The sequence below is a fragment of the Spermophilus citellus genome (genome assembly GCF_964194105.1).
Source record: "Spermophilus citellus genome assembly, chromosome: 17".
NCBI lineage: Eukaryota > Metazoa > Chordata > Mammalia > Rodentia > Sciuridae > Spermophilus > Spermophilus citellus.
Window position 1 is genome coordinate 9,381,701 of NC_138199.1, and position 17,590 is coordinate 9,399,290.

At 38.6% G+C, this 17,590-nt stretch overlaps 1 protein-coding gene across 3 annotated transcripts in view; it reads right to left on the reverse strand.

Moving 5' to 3' along the window:
* Window positions 1-17,590, reverse strand: part of MYOCD (myocardin) — a 97,571-nt gene that overhangs the window by 53,563 nt on the left and 26,418 nt on the right. For 2 of the 3 annotated variants that reach the window (XM_081271516.1, XM_081271518.1), the window contains exon 2: window positions 4,480-4,545. The exons of the other annotated variant lie outside the window; for it this stretch is intronic. In XM_081271516.1, the coding sequence (XP_081127642.1) occupies window positions 4,480-4,545 (66 nt within the window). The remainder of the gene's footprint in view (window positions 1-4,479; window positions 4,546-17,590) is intronic. 3 annotated transcript variants of the gene reach the window in all.

The following is a 17,590-nucleotide window of genomic DNA, read 5'->3' on the forward strand; positions in this document are numbered from 1 at the left end:
AACCCCATTAGACTCTCTTTAGTTGCAGAGAAGGAGAGGAAAATGTATGGTATTTTCTTTTCTTTCAATCCTCCTATGACCACTCTCCCGTATGGAAATAAAGTTGTTCAATATTGTTACAGGGGACAATTAAATAGGAGTGCTTGGGGCCCCTTCTAGACAAAGAAATGTGTCTGATTCCTCTGGATGAGTGTTCCCCAGAGCCTTTCACATAGCAGATGGCTATTAAATATTTCCTGAATTGCTCTGTGGCCATTTTATAGAGTGTAATCATGGGGCTGGTTGACCTTCCACACTAAGGCTTTGGAATAGATTGGAATGAAACATGTCATTGAGGATTCTACCCAGTAGAGTGATGCTCAGGGTAAAGAATTGTAGGGAAAAAAATATGCACCAGAGAACTACAAGGGGAGAGAAGTTAGCTTTGTCCTAGAACCATGAGAAGGTACAGGGCTTTGAGGCCCTCTTACAGCCTGAAACCTGGTAGGGAGGGACAGTGAAGTCATTTCCTTTGAGTTCTAATAACCGTGGGAAATGAGGCAATTCAAAATCTCCATTTTGAGATTCAGAGGTGAGGTTTTGGAAAGAAATCCAAATGATAAATCTTTAAAGTAATATTTCTAAGTTCACTTTGAGAAGGTATTTCCCCAAGATATCATGACTATTTTAAAAACTAAACAGCACAGCTGGTATTACAAATGTGAGAGCAATCTGAGGATATGGCTGAGACCCACACTTCTGACCCAAGAATCCTCTTCTTATTGCTCAAAGTTGTTCAAGGGGTTCTACAGTGACCTTAGAACCCTGTCCTTCTTGACTTTTAGTCAAGAGACGATGCCTTTAAGTTCATTCAAAGCACTTGAAGAGGGGAAATCCTAAACTCATAACTCATACCAACAAGAACAAAGTGAATACTTAAGAGAAGTAATAGGGGATTATAAAACATGATTTGTGGCTGGGGGCTGGGGACTCCTTTTTTACTGATCAGCAACCTTAAAATCTGTAGGATGCATAGCTAGGAAGAGGGAAAGAGGAGAATTTCAACCCTGCTGGACCAGTTGCACTAATCAACTAGGAAATATTTGTGGTTTAGCTCTGTAGAGTCAGTGGGAGAGAAACCTTAAAATTTAATCAGCATCTCCGAGTGCAACTCAAGTGAGATCTGCTACAAAACTAAGTCAGTGGAGTTTTTCATGGGATGTTGGTCATAGCAAAGCACAGATCATCCTGCAGAACCTGACGCCATTTCATTAAAACCATGGGCTTATCCTTGGAATATGCACACCTTGCTTTTAATTTGTCAAATTCCAACTGAATTTTTTTTTAATGGCAAAAATGTAAGTAAGTGCTTTTAAGAGTCAAGTGATTCCTTCTGAACTTTGAGAAAATGGGCTTACTTGGGGATTGGGAGACCCAGATTCCGGCCTTTTCTCTGATGCATTATAAGGGGACTGCATTTTTTTTTTTTTTTTGCAAAGGACAAACTCTGAAGACTTAACCTGATGTAAAATGTGAGACCAATTCTACCCAAGGATGGCCGGCGTTTCTGCTGACCAGCTCAAGAGCACTGCTGTATGTTAGCGGTCTAAGAATAGTCAATTCACTTGGCTCTTCGTTTTGGATTTAGGAAATTTATGATAAGTTTTAAAAATTTAAGGGAGGATTGGAATTATTTCAAATTTCATGAGCAAAGTGAGATCTTATGAAAAATCTTATTTTGCATGCATTTAAATTCTCATAAATTAAAAACTACAGAAAATGGGATCACATTGGACCTGCCTTTGAGACAGCTGGAAAATTCTCTTGGGCATCCTCAACCTCAATTTCATGAACATTAAAGACAAATAAGGATTTGACTAGGTTAGTGTTTTTCAACTTCTATTCTGAACAGAACCAGCAATCGTGTGGGAATTCTCATGGGGCTTCTGGAAGGAATAAAAAGAGGCCCAGGAAAGGAGGCAGGGGCCCCAACAGCCCTAACTGAGACAGCCATTATGCGTGTACACACACACACATACACACACACACATATGTGCATATGTGTATATATTTTTTAATAAATAAAAAATTAAAAATCTTAGACAACAGATTTTTGAGGACCATTAGTTTTTCTTCTATTCTTTCTCCTTTGTTTCAAAAAATTCATATAATAGGATAAAGAAATAAAAATAGCCCTCTGTGGAACTTAATGAGCTCCACATTGAATTACACTTGTGTGTTCCTTGTCATCGTAACTCCTAACATCCTGAATTTCTCTGGAGGATCACGTTGCTCAGGATCATTGTCCCTCTGGTACCTGCTTCAGGACCCTGCACCTCGTCTGGTTTATACTAAAATTTGTGGCCTTAGATTGAAGTGAAACGACCCTGAGACTCGTCTGTCGCTCTTTCCTTCCCCTGATTGCTTGCATTTACCCATGAACTCCAGGTGCCTGAGGAAACACAGGGCTCTGCCTTGCATGCGCATGGCACGTTTAATCTCAGATGGGACTGAAGAAGCTATCCATGGGCAAGTGGAGAGCCGCATCTGACTTGAGCTTGCTGAGTAGAACTAAGTAGAAAAGGTCGGCTCAGGCAGAGCCTGCCATGTGCACCAGACCTGGCTTGCACACTTTTCCAGAGCGGAATCCACACCCTCGACCAATCTGAGAGACTCTACAAGGCTGGTTGATCAGAGACTATGGATAACCTTTAGCATTTGGTTGAATTAAATTTTTTTTTTAAATTTTTGCAGAACTGTTCCCCTCCACCTAAGAAATTATCTTCATGATGAAATGGACTATGGATGCAATATTTCTGTTAAGTAGCATTTTGCTAATGTCTATACTCTTCCTGAAGAACAGAATATTGCATTGACATTGGGTCTACTACAAAAACAGATGCTTGATTTCCACAACTGACTTGAGAAGCGTTATTTAAAAATACATTGTAGGGTTGATTCCTGTTAATCTTGGTTGTTTCTATGGATTCCCAGATTTAACCTCAAAACCCAAACAACAACAACAACAAAACCCAATGTTTATTCTCATCCCAGCAAGACCCAGGCTCAGAGTATTCAAGCACATGGGTTGAATTTGTTTAAACAACTTGTGAACAAGTTAGCTGCTTCATTCGCCTCTCCAGAATTCAGAGGAAAGGAATGTCAGTGAGGACAGAGATTATCAGCTTTGAGTGAAACTGTATTTACCTAACTGAAGGTCTGTCTGCAGTTCCTTGGTTTCCCTCTGTCTTTAGCACCTCCACAAGAGGGCTGACCAAGATGAAACAGACCACACATGGACTTGCTTTCTTTGGTTACTTTTTGCTGCTGTAACTGTTGCTGAAACAACCTTGAAATCACAGGGGAGCTGTTTCCAGCAGACCACTAAAAATGTGGCTCTGTTGTAAGGTCACCGACTGCTGAATTTTTAGTGCTACTCTGGCTCTGAAGCACAGAGTAAACTTCACAAGGCTTCAGTATCACTAACCACAGGACAATCTTTCAAGGGCAAATTTGTTCCTTACTAAATGCTGAATAATCATTATAGAGGGACCTGAATTTCTCCAAGTGTTATGAATCTTAATCTTTAAATTGTATTGGGGAGTCAGTTAGTATGATCAGAGCACTTTGAAGGTGATTCCATTCATCCGTGACTGGAATCCTGTGATTCCATTCATCTGGGGCATTCTTCGCCCAGTTTCCATATATATAACCAAGAATTAGCTTTAGTAGCTAGATTGGTAGAACATTTCAAATGTATTTTTCAAAATGATATGAAAATCTTTCTTCTTTTTTTTTTTTTAAAGAGAGAGTGAGAGAGGAGAGAGAGAGAGAGAGAATTTTCCAACATTTATTTTCTAGTTCTTGGGGGACACAACATCTTTGTTGGTATGTGGTGCTGAGGATCGAACCCGGGCTGCATGCATGCCAGGTGAGCGCGCTACCGCTTGAGCCACATCCCCAGCCCAAAATCTTTCTTCTTTGATCCAGAAATATGGCCAATAATTCAATATTAATCAATCAATATTAATTAATAATTAAGGAATTCGATGGTCCTTTGAGCTAAACCGGGATTGCTAATCAATCTTCCAGAAAGGAAAATAATTGACCATACCCAATTAATGGTAGACTCAAATATTCCAGAACTAAAATAAGGGGTGAGAATAAACATTATGGGACTGACCCTTCTGGAAAGAATAGTCATAATGCCCAATATTAAAAGTAGGAAAGGAGTGAGGGTTCCCATAGTGAATTGTTTACCTAAGAAGAAACTCATGTTGGAATTTTAGGCACAATCTGTACGGTTAAAGGGAGCACCTTGTGGGTGAGTGGCAGGTAGGGCAAGGTATCCCACACCTAGATTTCTGCTGATACAGTTTCTATGAGGCTCTCAGGTGATCAATTCATTGGCTTACATTAAATGACCTCTGAGGCGCTATCCAGCTCGGAAATGGCAAGGTCCGATGGACATAGAAATAAGTAAGAGCTGTGGGTACTCACGTGGTATGAGGCCTTGGTTAGCCAGCTGCTCCTGGGTCCTTCTCTGTTGAAGTCGTAACTGTAAAACTTAGAAAAGGAAGTGCTAGTTTGTGAGTTGGGCTAAAGATATTTCCAATCCACTTTATACTTTAGTCATACTTTCTTAGCCTGTGTCATTTTTATTTCTAGAACAGTTCGGAAAAGTATCGTGCAGTACATTTTCATTTCTGTCATACACGCAGAGAAAGAAGACTGAGAGGAGTTGAGTGGTGGCAAGGTTTTACAGGAAGCTGGTAACAATCTAGGATTGGAACACTCTTCTCTTTTAATTTATTTATTTTTATTGGTACATTGGGATTATACAAAACAGTGGAGTTCATTACGCCATATTTATACATGCAAGTAATTTGATCAAATTTGTACCCTATCGGTCACAAGGCTTCAGTATCACTAACCACAGGACAATCTTTCAAGGGAAAATTTGATCAGTCTCATTCCCCAGGATCTTCCCTCCTCCCTCCCTGGTTCCTCTTGTTCTACTCTTCTGATCTCCCTTCTCTTTGATTATTCATTATAGTTATGGATATCATGATCATGGTGTCATTTGGTAGACTTTTGTTTAAAAGTGGAGTTTTCTTTAAAAGTGAATATTCTCTTTCCAGCAGGGCACATCCCCTCTCTCTACTACACTGAGTGACGAGTAGCATCAAATTCCGTTTGAATGGCAGCCTGTGATTTCGAAAGGGGAGACAGGGTGAAAAAAATCACAGGCTCCGGCGTCTCGCCTGGGCTCAAGTCTGTCCTCTATCCACTGAACTGGTGTATAGCCCTGGACATGTTCCTTAACCTCTTTGACCTTCAGTTTTCTCATCAGTAAATGGGGAAAAGCAATGCCTGCCTTGCAGGGCTGCCATAACATTTGATAAAACAAAGATATTCATGTTGCTTAGCAGAGTGCCTGGCACCAATAATGCCATCAATAACTGATAGTATTATGAGAACCTGGGATTCTTTGTGGAATTCAAAACAGGACTATCGGAGTTATTTGCTTAGAAAAAAATAAAACGATCCAAACTCTATATTCAATAGTATATATAAAGTATATATAGAATCTATCTGTACTATAGATATATAACATGTATCTCTTTATTGCATAGTATCTCTACAGTAAAAAATATCATATACATGCCTATAGATAGAAAGCATTAAATAGCATTGAATCATTCAATTGTAAGTGTGGTATTTCCAATTATCTTCTTTTTTTCACTCAAACACATTCCCTGTCTCCCAAACACATTCTATCTTTGGACATTCCACCTCTGTCTCATGGATATTCCATTTTCTCAGGGAGATGCTGAGTTTGCCATCTTGGTTCCTGGGTTTAAGGTGCTCAGCATGAGAGCAAGGAGCAAAGGTTTGCAAAGAGGAGATCAGTTTAGTCAGACTACAGTGGAAAGGGAAAACACTGAGCCGCTTTTGCAAAGGGGAAGTTGGAGTGGAGGAAGGGGGGAAAAGAAAAAAGGCTATGTGAGCCGAGTTTTCAGTTGACTTAGGATTTCAGAATGAGATTTCAAAGCAAATCTAGTCAAAAGGTAAAATGAAAGTTAGTTAGTGGAGAAGGACATTTTAAAAAGAGTGAGTTTTGAACTAGAGTCTTTATCAACCTCCTACTGGGACTGACCACTCTTCTCGGAATTGCTTTGAATGAAATACAGTGGCTAGACTGCACTTTGTTAGGTAAGCCCCTTAAGACTCCACGTTAGGACAGGATCACAGAGAAAACGGAATTATTTAAACTTCTGAACCAATGAAACTGATATGATGGGTTTATTGTTTAAGTTTCCCATTGGACCAACCCTCCCACAAATAAAAATTGTAGACTATGAACAAACTACAAAGCACACTACCCAAGGATTCCAAATAATAAACAGAATCAGGCCGATTACAGAGGGGAACCAAGACTTGGAGAATTGACTTGAGTGGAGGCCTGAGTTTCTCATTCTGTGGGAACTTTGCCCTGAGGGTGATCTGTCGTCATGATGCAGCGGGACACAGGCAACTAAACCTCCAAACTCGAAATAAAACTGCAAATCTTTCTGGTCAAGAAAGAAATCAGAGAAAAATGGCCAGATACCCATGCCAGAGAGTGACAGGGAAATCAAGCAAGGGAGCGAGCTGGAGAGATAAAGGGGTCTTCAGACTGTTTTGGAAGCCCACAAGTTTCAGATTGATTTCTTAATAAAGATTTCATGGAACAGGCTCATAGGAGCACAGCAAAGGATGAAACTTAGACTTGATATTTGAGCCTCTATACACATAGAATCTACCTGAACTAATTGTTGAAACAAACAAATGAAAAAAAAAAATCAGTCTTCTCCAGAGGATTGTCATAAAATTCCAGATGATATAAGACTCACCACGATGTCCAGGATAAAATCCAAAATTATTGTGTACATAAAGGACCAGGTGCCATTGTGGCCCATTCTGAATGAAAAAGGCAAAACAACAACAACCACCAAAAATCAAAAACCAAAAATGACAACTCCAGATCAGATTAAAACCTTGCTGTGACTTAGCTGTTGGAGTTATTAGAAAGGACTTCCACGTGGTTATTTTCAACTATGGTCAATGAAATAACAGACAATATTCTTGAAATGAATAAAAAGAAAAATCTTAGCAGCAAAATAGAACACATAAAAAGAAAATGGAGATGTTAAGGATTAATATCTTTATTAATTTAATTAATAAATAGAATATCTAAAATAAAAATATATACTGAAATGACTTAATAGATTGGTAAATATCAAAGGACTGGGTGAATATAGGCAAGGTATCGTCAAATTGAAGAGGAAAGGGGGGAAAAGATGGGAGACATGGACAGACTTTCAAGGACCTGTGTAATAATATAAAAAGGTTCAATTTTGGGTAATTAAAGTCCTAGAAGAAGAACAGAGAAGAAATAAAAGCCCCAAACTCCCCCACATTTGATGAAATAAATAAGTTTGCAGACTCAAAAAAATCAATAAACTTTAGACATATTCACAGAAAACCACTTAGATATATAATAATCCAATGATAGAAAACCAAAGATAAAGAAAGAATCTTGAAACCAACACTTCACACAAAAGGAAATGTTGCTTTGAATAATCACAGGCTTCTCTTCAGATGCTCAGGAAGTCAGAAGAGGAAAACAAACAAACAAAGAAACAAACAAAAACCTCAAACAGAAAAATCTTTATGAAGATAAAATAAACATGCGTTCAGGTAAAGGAAAATGAAATAATCTGTTGCCAGCTGACTTCATCATGAGAAATGCTTAAGGAAATTCTTCAGGTTGAGGAGAAATGATGATAGAAGGAAACCTGGATATTCAGAGGTAAAGAATAGCTGGTAAAGACCTGGATAAAGATGGAAGAGTTATCTTTTTTCCTAATTTGATTAAAAAATATGACTGTTTAAAGAAAAAAAAATAACACTGTCTTGTGGTATCTTCAAGGCACACAGATGTTTATAGAGGCTTTGAAATGGTTTGGATCTTGAATGTCTCCAGAAAGCCCCTGTGTTAAAGGCTTGGTCCTCAGATGATGGCACTGTTGGGAAGTGGCAAAACTTTCAAAAGATGGAGTCTAGTGAAAGGAAGTGAGATCATTGGGGACAGGCCCTTGAAGGGGATATTGGGACCTTGTTGCTCAGCTGCCATGAGGTGAGCAGACACCTCTGCCACATGCTTCTGCCATGACATGCTTTCTTACCACATACCCAAAGCCACAGGGAAGATGGACTGGAACCCCAGAAACTCTGAGCCAAAAATAAACCTCTCCTCCTTATAAGTTGATTTCCTCAGGTATTTTATTACAGAGACAGGAAGGTGCAAAATTTTTACACTTTACATACAGTGTTATAACATTAACTACAAAGCTGTAATGACATATATTGTAATACCTAGAGCATCTTTTTAAAAAAAGGCAAAAAGAACTGTATTTTTTTTTAAAAAATCAACAAATTAAAATGGAATGCTAAAAATATTAAAATAATCCAAAAGAAGGCAAGAAAGGGGGGATATAAGAACAAAAAGTAGAGGGATATACAGAAAGCAAATCATAAAATGGTAGATTTATTTATTTTTTATTTTTTTAAAGAGAGAGAGAGAGAGAGAGAGAATTTTTTAATATTCATTTCTTAGTTTTCGGCGGACACAACATCTTTGTTTGTATGTGGTGCTGAGGATCGAACCTGGGCTGCACGCATGCCAGGCGAGCCACATCCCCAGCCCCCAAAATGGTAGATTTAAATCCCATTACATTAATAATTATATTTTAATAGTGAAACACTCAAAAGACAGAGATTATCAGAAGGGATTTTTAGAAAACAATATTCAATTACATATTGTCTCAAAGGACAAATTTTACATATAACGATTCAGAATAAAACTAATTAGGAAAAAAAGAGGGGATTTCATGAAAATAGGAGAGAGACCAGTAGAGTAGAGGAAGGGGATTAGGAGAAGTACTAGGGAATAAAATTGACCAAATTATGTTATGTGCATGTACAAAGATATAACAATAAATCCCACTATTATGCATAGCTATAATGTACCTTTAAAAATTTGTAAAAAGTAAATAGAAAAAAAAAGATGTGCCACTCAAACACTAAGTGTAAGAAATCTGGACTGACTCAATCAATATCAGATGAACTAGACCTCAATTCAGAGTATTTTCAAATATGAAGTATGAATCTAGTAAGAAAGATCTAAAATAAAAGTTGACAAAATTAAAGGAATATGTGGACAACTTCAAAGTCATAGTAGGAGATTTTGAGACTTTTCAACATCTGATAGAACTAGATAAAAAAATCACTAATGGCACAGAGAATTTGAGCAATATGAACCATCTTTTCTTCATTGATTTATCTCAGTTTAGTTCTAGAGCACTACCCAAAACAAATGCAGAATAAACACTTTTCAAGTTCATGTATGTTTACAAAAAGTATATTTACTAAGATGGATGAGTAAGGCAAGTTTCAGTAACTTAAAAAGGATTAAATTCATGTAGAGTATGTTCTTTGATCTCATTGGAATTAATCAGCAACCAAAAGCAATATGCTATTATGAAAAAATATTTGGCAATTCGCTTCTAAATAATTCATAGGTCAAAGAAAAATTCACAGGGGACAGCAAGAATACTTGAACAGGATGATCATGTATAGGTGAAACATTACATTTTATGGGATCCAGCTAATGTCACAGTTCCAGGGAAACTTAGAATTTTATATGGTTATATTGGAAAAAGAAAGAGGGTTAACAATCAATGACCTAAGATTTTTACCTTTAGAAGACAAAAGGAAGTATGCCCAAAGTAAATATAAGTTGAAAAAAAAAGAGCGGAAATCTTCAAAATAGAAAACAAACAAACAAATGAACAAAGCTAAAAGTGGGCTCTTTGTAGAGACAAACAAAACTGACTCACTTGATTGATCAAGGAAAAAAGAGAGAGAATGAAATTTGCTTATATTAGAAATAAAAAAAATGTGTTACAAATATATACTCTAGATATTAAAAGGATAAAAAGAGAATATCATTAACAAATTCATGCCAATAAATTTAGCACCTTAAGTACTTTCCTCTTTGTGTATACTCCAACAACAAAAACAACAACAATAACAACAAAAAACCAAGGCCTAGATTTTTTTTAAAGAGAGAGAGAGAGAAAGAGAAAGAGAGAGAGAGAATTTTTTAATATGTATATATTTTTTTAGTTTTCGGTGGACACAACATCCTTATTTTATTTTTATGTGGTGCTGAGGATCAAACCCAGTGCCCCGCGCATGCCAGGTGAGCACACTACCGCTTGAGCCACATCCCCAGACCCTAGATGTTTTTTACAGGAGAATTTTATCAAAATATTGTGACAAAAATAAGTTCTTGTCCAAATTCTCCATTAGATAATCTCCACATTCTATACATCACACCAATCGTAAATAAGAATCTTCAATTATTCTGTTTTCAATATCATGTCTCTTAATCCAACAAAGAGAAGTGTTTATAGAAATCTCCCACTGTTAAAATAGGCCAATTTCAAGATGGCTTTGATTCTCAGGACATCAAACTATTTTCACTTGGATTGAACTGGATGAAGGCAGTAGAAATGGAAACGAGAGAAAGATCTGAAAAACATTGGAAGCAATTGGTGAGATGAGGGAAGAGAAAAATATATATTATTACCTGTCAAAGGGGTTGTTAGTCTGGGATCTTTGGATATACAGCAGGAAATTCAAGAACTCCTTGATGTGTAAAAATATGTCTGCATATATACATTGTTTTCCCCTTGGGAATGGGCCCACAGCATCCATCAGATTTCCAGAGAGATAGTCAAGACCTCTTTGCAACACTAATCCAGAAGTCTGAACATCGGAGGATTCTGAGAACATGCATTGGAGTTAAGTTATAAAGTTAAGTTAGAAAGAAGTTATAACTTAGAGGAAGTCTGAAAAAATAATGAGCTTGATTTTAGACAATCTGAAATTTTTGAGGTCCTGGAAAAAATGATCAAGCCTGATAGGTAATTGAGATATGAGGCTGAAGAAAAGTTGAGAGGTCAGAGTTGGGACATTGATTTTGGCTAGCACCTTTAAGTAGATGACTATGAAAACTTTTTAGCAAAATTCCTGGAGGAGGAGGGATATATCATCAGAGGGAAGTGAAGATAAAAAGAAAATAGAGATAAAATGATATTATAAACAGAGAAAAAATGGTATAAAAGATGGACTGGTAGAGAGAAAAATTTATTCCGTGTTTCTAATATGGAGAAATCATTTTACATTGGAAATCATTCCTCCTCCTTCTCCTCCTCCTCATCCCCCATTCCTCCTCCTCATCTTTTCTGGTAAATCATTGGCGGATTTTTTCAGTTATAAAGATTGAAGGCATTCATTCATTACATCCATTAAATCATTCAATGAATACTTGATTGCTTACTATGTGAAAGGCATTGCTTACTAAAGGCACACAATAGTAAATAGGACAGATACAATTCTCATGGCCAGAACATACTAGTTGGGGAGATAAACTCAATTTTCCCTGAATGCAAACTTTCTTTCTTTCTTTTTATTTTTTTAGTTGTCGATGGACCTTTTATTTATTTATTTATTTATTTATATGTGGTGCTGAGAATCGAACCTAGTGCCTCACACATGCTAGGCAAGCGCTCTACCACTGAGCCACAACCCCAGCCCCTGAATACAAACTTTCTTAGTCATTTTTATTCTTCTTTTTTTTTTTTTTTTTTTTTTTTTGCCTTCTCTCAGTACCATCCTTCTTTTGGAATATTTTTTTCCCCTCCAAAAACCTGGTGTTTAAGAGCTCTGTTATTTCTCTGGAGCTGTAAAATTTTGCTTGCATATGTGTGAATGTGTATTTCTGTAGTGTGGTTTATGATTTCTATCCGATTTTAGGAAGTTTATGGGACCTGTAAAGTTAAGAATCATTAATTCAGAATTCCCTAGCACGCTACCTCCTTGAGGAATCACTTGCACAGTTACTGGATGAATTACCATAAAGCCTTATTTTTATACGATTGCTCTGAGCAGTGGGCCTCAGTAGCTCCCCTCTTTGGTATCCAAGGTCTTTTGACATCCATGCACCATTTCCCACATGAACTCTCTTCTCCAGTTCAGGCTGTCTCCTCCTGAGCCAAATACCATCATAGGTTACACACATCCTCTGCCTTTGATTATGTTAATCCTGAATTTGGAATTATGTACATGGCTTGAGACTATGCTCCTAAGTTACTCCAAATAGTTGGTAAGTTATAACTCCATTTATTAAATAATTTTCCTTTTCATCTTTTTTTATTTACCAAAGTTCTCATGTAAGCCGTATAATATGTTGGTAGGTGCTAAATTCTAATTTGAACTAATTTATTCTTTCTACAGTTTTCTTTGAAGCAGCAAAGATACTAAATGTTTCTGGTTTCTAGATGGAAATCCAAAATAGACAAACTCTAGATAGGGCAGAGGGGTTGGAGGGGAAGGGAGGGGGCATAGGGTAATGAATGATGGTGGAATGTGATGATTATTACTATCCAAAGTACATATATAAAGACATGAATTGATGTGAATATGCTATGTATACAACCAAAGATATGAAAAACTGTGTTCTATATATGTAATAAGAATTGTAATGCATCCTGCTGTCATATATAAGTAAAAAAATTTACATTAAAAAACCAAACACATGCCTCATACCTATAAATAAGAGAAATGATAGTTTAAAAATCTGGCTGTGTGTGGTGGTGGATACCTGTAATCCCAGCAGCTCGGGAGGCTGAGGCAGGAGAATAGCGAATTCAAAGCCAGCCTCAGTAACAGCAAGGTGCTAAGCAACTCAGGGAGACCCTGTCTCTAAATAAAATACAAAATAAGGCTGGGGATGTGGTTCAGTGGTTGAGTGTCCCTGTGTTCAATCCCTGGTACCCACCCCCCCTCCACCCCCCAAAAAATCTGTACCTACATTGGAAAAGAAGGGGATTCCTCAGTGGATTGAAACTATAACTTATGAGACACACAAACATGTATGGGGTTGGGTTGGAAAAGTACACCAAGATAGGCAAGTGAGTCATTGAAAGTTATACCATGGTTCTTCCATGCTAGGATCAGGAAGGCAGGTCTGGCTTTTTAAACAGGGTCCTTAGCTGGGAGTACAAAGTAGGAGGTACCCCAACTAACAAACTTACCCAGGTTCTGTACCTTTTCACATTGGACAGTGGTTATAGGGGATGGGAGGGTAATAACACATCTGACATCTTTGGAGATACAAAGGTTGGCCCTAGATTGTTGGTCATACCCCAGAGAGTGAAGAATCCTTCATTGTCTGAAACTAGTTATGGGCTCATCCTGTCCCTCCCTTACAATCCCCCAAATCATCTAAACACAAGTCTCAGTGGTTGCTTTTCCTCTGCAGGTTGTGCTCAACTGTGCATCAGGCTGTCTATCAGAGATCCCCCAGGGCACAATGCAAGGGTGCAATGGAGAATCATCTAACCCAGAGGGAAAAAAAAGTCAGCATTAGGAAAGAAAGACTCCAAACTATCAAAAACCACCAAAGGAGAGAACTCCAGGTGACACCTTGAACCAAGGGAAGAGCGCTTTCTCATGACAGAGAATTTTCATCAACAGGAAAAGAATAACTAGCCACCTCTCACACATTACATGGCTCCTGTCAATAAAACACGTGGTGTCAAGGATTGGAGAAATTGGAACTCTTATGTATTGTTGGTGGTAATGCAAAATAGTGTACCTAATGTAGAAAGATATCTTGGTAATTTCTCAAAAAATAAGCATAAAATTGACATATAATCCAGCAATGCCATTGTAACGTATGTACTCAAAAAATTGAAGGCAGAATCTTTTTAAAGAAAATTTGTTGTTATTAGATATACATGTGGTTAGGGTGATCCCATTCTTGTGGGTTGCACATGAGGTAGAGTTACACTGGTTGGGTGTTGGGTACTCATATATGACAGAGGCAAGTTAAATCCAATTCATTTTGCTATCTTTCCTATTCCCATCTCCCCTCCCTTCCCTTCCTTCCCCTTTGTCTAATCCAATGAACTTCTCTACTTCCCCTCCGTACTCTCCCTTGTTATGGGTTAGCATCCACATGTCAGGGAGAACATTTGGCCTTTGGTTTTGGGGGGACTGGCTTATTTCACTTAGCATGATATGCTCCAGTTCCGTCCATTTACCAGCAAATGTGAAGGTAGGGGCTTTTAATTCATGTCGATAATAACATTTTTTTTTTTTTTTTTTTTTTTTTTACAAATGGCCAAAAAGTGGAAGCAATGTCAAGTGACCATCATTGAGGTGAATGGATCAAGGAATGGAGAGAAGAATGAATGGGTTGGTATATGGACACAGTGGAACATTCTTCAGTCTCACAAAGGGAGGAAGTTCTGATACATGGTACAGTGCAGATAAGCCTTGAAGACATGGTGCTAAGTGAAACAAAACAGTCACAAAAAGTCAAGGACTGTGTGCTTCCACTTACAGGAGGTATCTAGAGTCTTCATATACGTACAGACAGAATGGAGAATGTTGGTGACCCAAGGCTAGGAACAGGGGCATGGGGAGCTATTATTCAATGGTACAGAGTTTCAGTTTTACAAGATAAAAAGAATTCTGGAGCTGGGTGGTGGTGATGGTTGTACTGAACTACAATCTGAACATACTTAATGCCACTGAACGTATACTTAATATGGTTAAGATGGTGAATTTCATGTTTTGCCTATATTACCATAATTTTAAAAAAAATTCTAAAATTTAAAAATTTTTAAAAATTTAAAATTTAATAAACTGAAGCTCAATATAAAATCAATTGAAATGAATGGCGGAGTATCAGAGTGAATATAATGAAAGATGAATCAGTAAACTGGAAGACTGAGCTGATCTTATCCCTTGGAAGATGGCTCAAATGGACTGAGGGATAGAAAGCAGAAACAATAGGTGCTCAATGTTGAAACAATACAAAAATAGAGAAAACCTTCCAGGAATAAAAGTGCATATCATTATGATGTGAATGATTGCATCTCCCATCCCTAATTCCTGTGCTGAAATCCTAACCCCCAAGGTGATAATATTAGGGGTTGGGCCTGTTGGGAGGTGATGAGGTCAAGATGGTGGGGCCCTCACGAAGGAGACTGAGAGACTGAGAGAGCTGCCACCCTCGGAGGAGGCAGTAAGGATTCATCTCTGTGAAAGGCGCCCTCCCCAGAAACTGAATCTGCCTGCACCTTTATCTTGGATGCTGCAGCCTCCAAAACTGTGAGAAATAAGTTTTTGTGTTTTCTTTCTTTTTTTTTTTTTTTTTTTTTGGGGGGGGGGTGCTGAGGATTGAACCCAGGGCCTTGTGCATGGGAGGAAAGCACTCTACCAACTGAGCTACATCTGCAGCCCCAGTTTTTGTGTTTTCTAAATACCCAGTTTGTGGTAGTTTGTTATAGCAGCCCAAACAGACTGAGACATTATTTCCAAGCTAGAGATTTCTTGTTATTTGATTTATGAAGTTTAGGTCCTTTTTTAAAAAGGTTTATATGAGATCAACTTTATAACCCTTCTAAGTTTGTCTTCTATTACCTGATTTTTTATTATAATATATCACAGATGATATTTCCATGCCATGTTTATATTCTTTCCAAAATATACACAATAATAACTACCCGGTATTTCTTCTTCTTTCCTTCTTCCTTCCTTCGACACTATCTTTCTCTTTCTTTCTCTCCTTCCTTCTCTCTCTCTCTCTCTCTCTCTCTCTCTCTCTCTCTCTCTCTCTCTCTCTCTCTCTTAGAACAGTGCACACTGTTCCCTAAGTCATTGAAACAAGTGGCTATTATTGGATACTTAGTTAGGTTCCAAACTTTTACCATTATGAACAGCAAGGGGCGTTCTTTGTGGTTAAAATTTTGGCCACATCTTTGCTATCACTTTAAGATACTTCTAGATGTGAGCCTAGAAGTGGGATGATTGGGTTACAGGAAACGCCAACTTTGAAAGCTTTAGTATGACAAGTGACTCTCTGGTGAGGTTGTTGTGATTTTCTTTCCACTGTCAACGTGCGGCTGGGCTGCCCATTTCCCTTGGCCTTCTTGCCCTTCTCACAAGGGATCCACTGTCATCGACCTCTCCACGGAAGCCCAGGGCCTGGCTGCCAGTCCAATGTGCCAAGTCAAAAGGGGGTGACCAGAGATCCACATCCAGGAGGAGATTAGCAAGTGGAATTTGTCCCTGGGTGGCTTTTTCTCCAGGTCTGACAAAGCTCCCAGGCTAGAGGTCAAGCTTGAATGACTCCAAGCCTCCCTGTGGCTGCTTCCTGCTCTACCCGGGGAACACGGACGGACGCTTCAGGCAGAGACTTTGCCACCCCACCAGCCTTGACTCCCAGCTGGGATGGAGATGGCCAGAAGAATGCAAAAATATTTTGCGTGGCGCCCAGCACCCAGCGAGGCCACCTTTCCTCTGGGCACAGCTCTTGCTCGGCCTCATTCCTGGATGCCTTTTTATGCTCCCTCCCTCCTCTCAGCTTATGAGAGACCCTTGGTGTCCTGGCAAACCTCCACTGATTCAGTGTGGCTAAAAATATTCTGAGGAGAGGGTTACTTTCTGGCCCCTGCCTTCTCCCTGCTCCCAGTTCTAACCACCTACAAACAACAGACCACATCCATGTTTTTAGGAGAGGAGGGAAAGTGAGTTTGGGGTGTTTATTTTTTTCCCCCATGTTATCCCAGGGCTTCATCAACAGCAAAGCTCTGTCTTACGATTCTGACATTTGGGTGTCAGTCTTTTTCAGTTTCCAGAATCCAAGAGCCTTGTGGATGGTTTTTGAATTCTCACGGCCGTCCACATCAAAATTGGGAGTCATAGGTGTGTGCTCCTGGGCTTCTTTACTTTGAAGCCTGGGGCTCTCTATTCTGATTTCCACATCTGTCCTGCCCTTCTTATCTATTTCCATACTTACATTTAAATTATCCTAGACTACTGACATATTTTCATGTCCATTAGGAATGATCTTATATTACCTCCATTGAACACATGTGTTTTTTTTTTTTTTGTTGTTGTTTTTTGTTTTTTGACAACTCTATTTTGTCTTTTCTTTTCTCCCAAAAGAACTTTGGGAATGGACTAGCAAGTTCTACCACCACTCCAAGACTCCAAGAACCTGCCTTCTCAAAAAAGGGAAACGCTTTAATATTCTACTATCAACAAATAGATGTAAACCTGACTCAGAGAAGAAGCCTCCTATGGAATAATTATTAAAAATATCTACAGCAGCATGTTGGCCAAGTATAGTGGAGCTGCTTGCAGCTGGTGGGGACTAGAACTAGAAACTAGAATCACACTTCAAGAATGGGAGTTAAAATATCTCTGAAACTCCTGGGCATTGTATCCACAGAAATGTCACTTGCCTGTGCCCAGGAGAGGAAGCAGAGCTACCTTAGAGAGTAAGGACCAGGCATAGTTGAGTAGGTCTCTTGAGAGTTTCAGGTTGGAAAGGAGGGTAATATCAGGATTGAGGGACACTGTGATATTTATACACAGTCACCTCTGCCATGTGCCCAGTGCTGGTGCCAAAGCCTTTCTTATT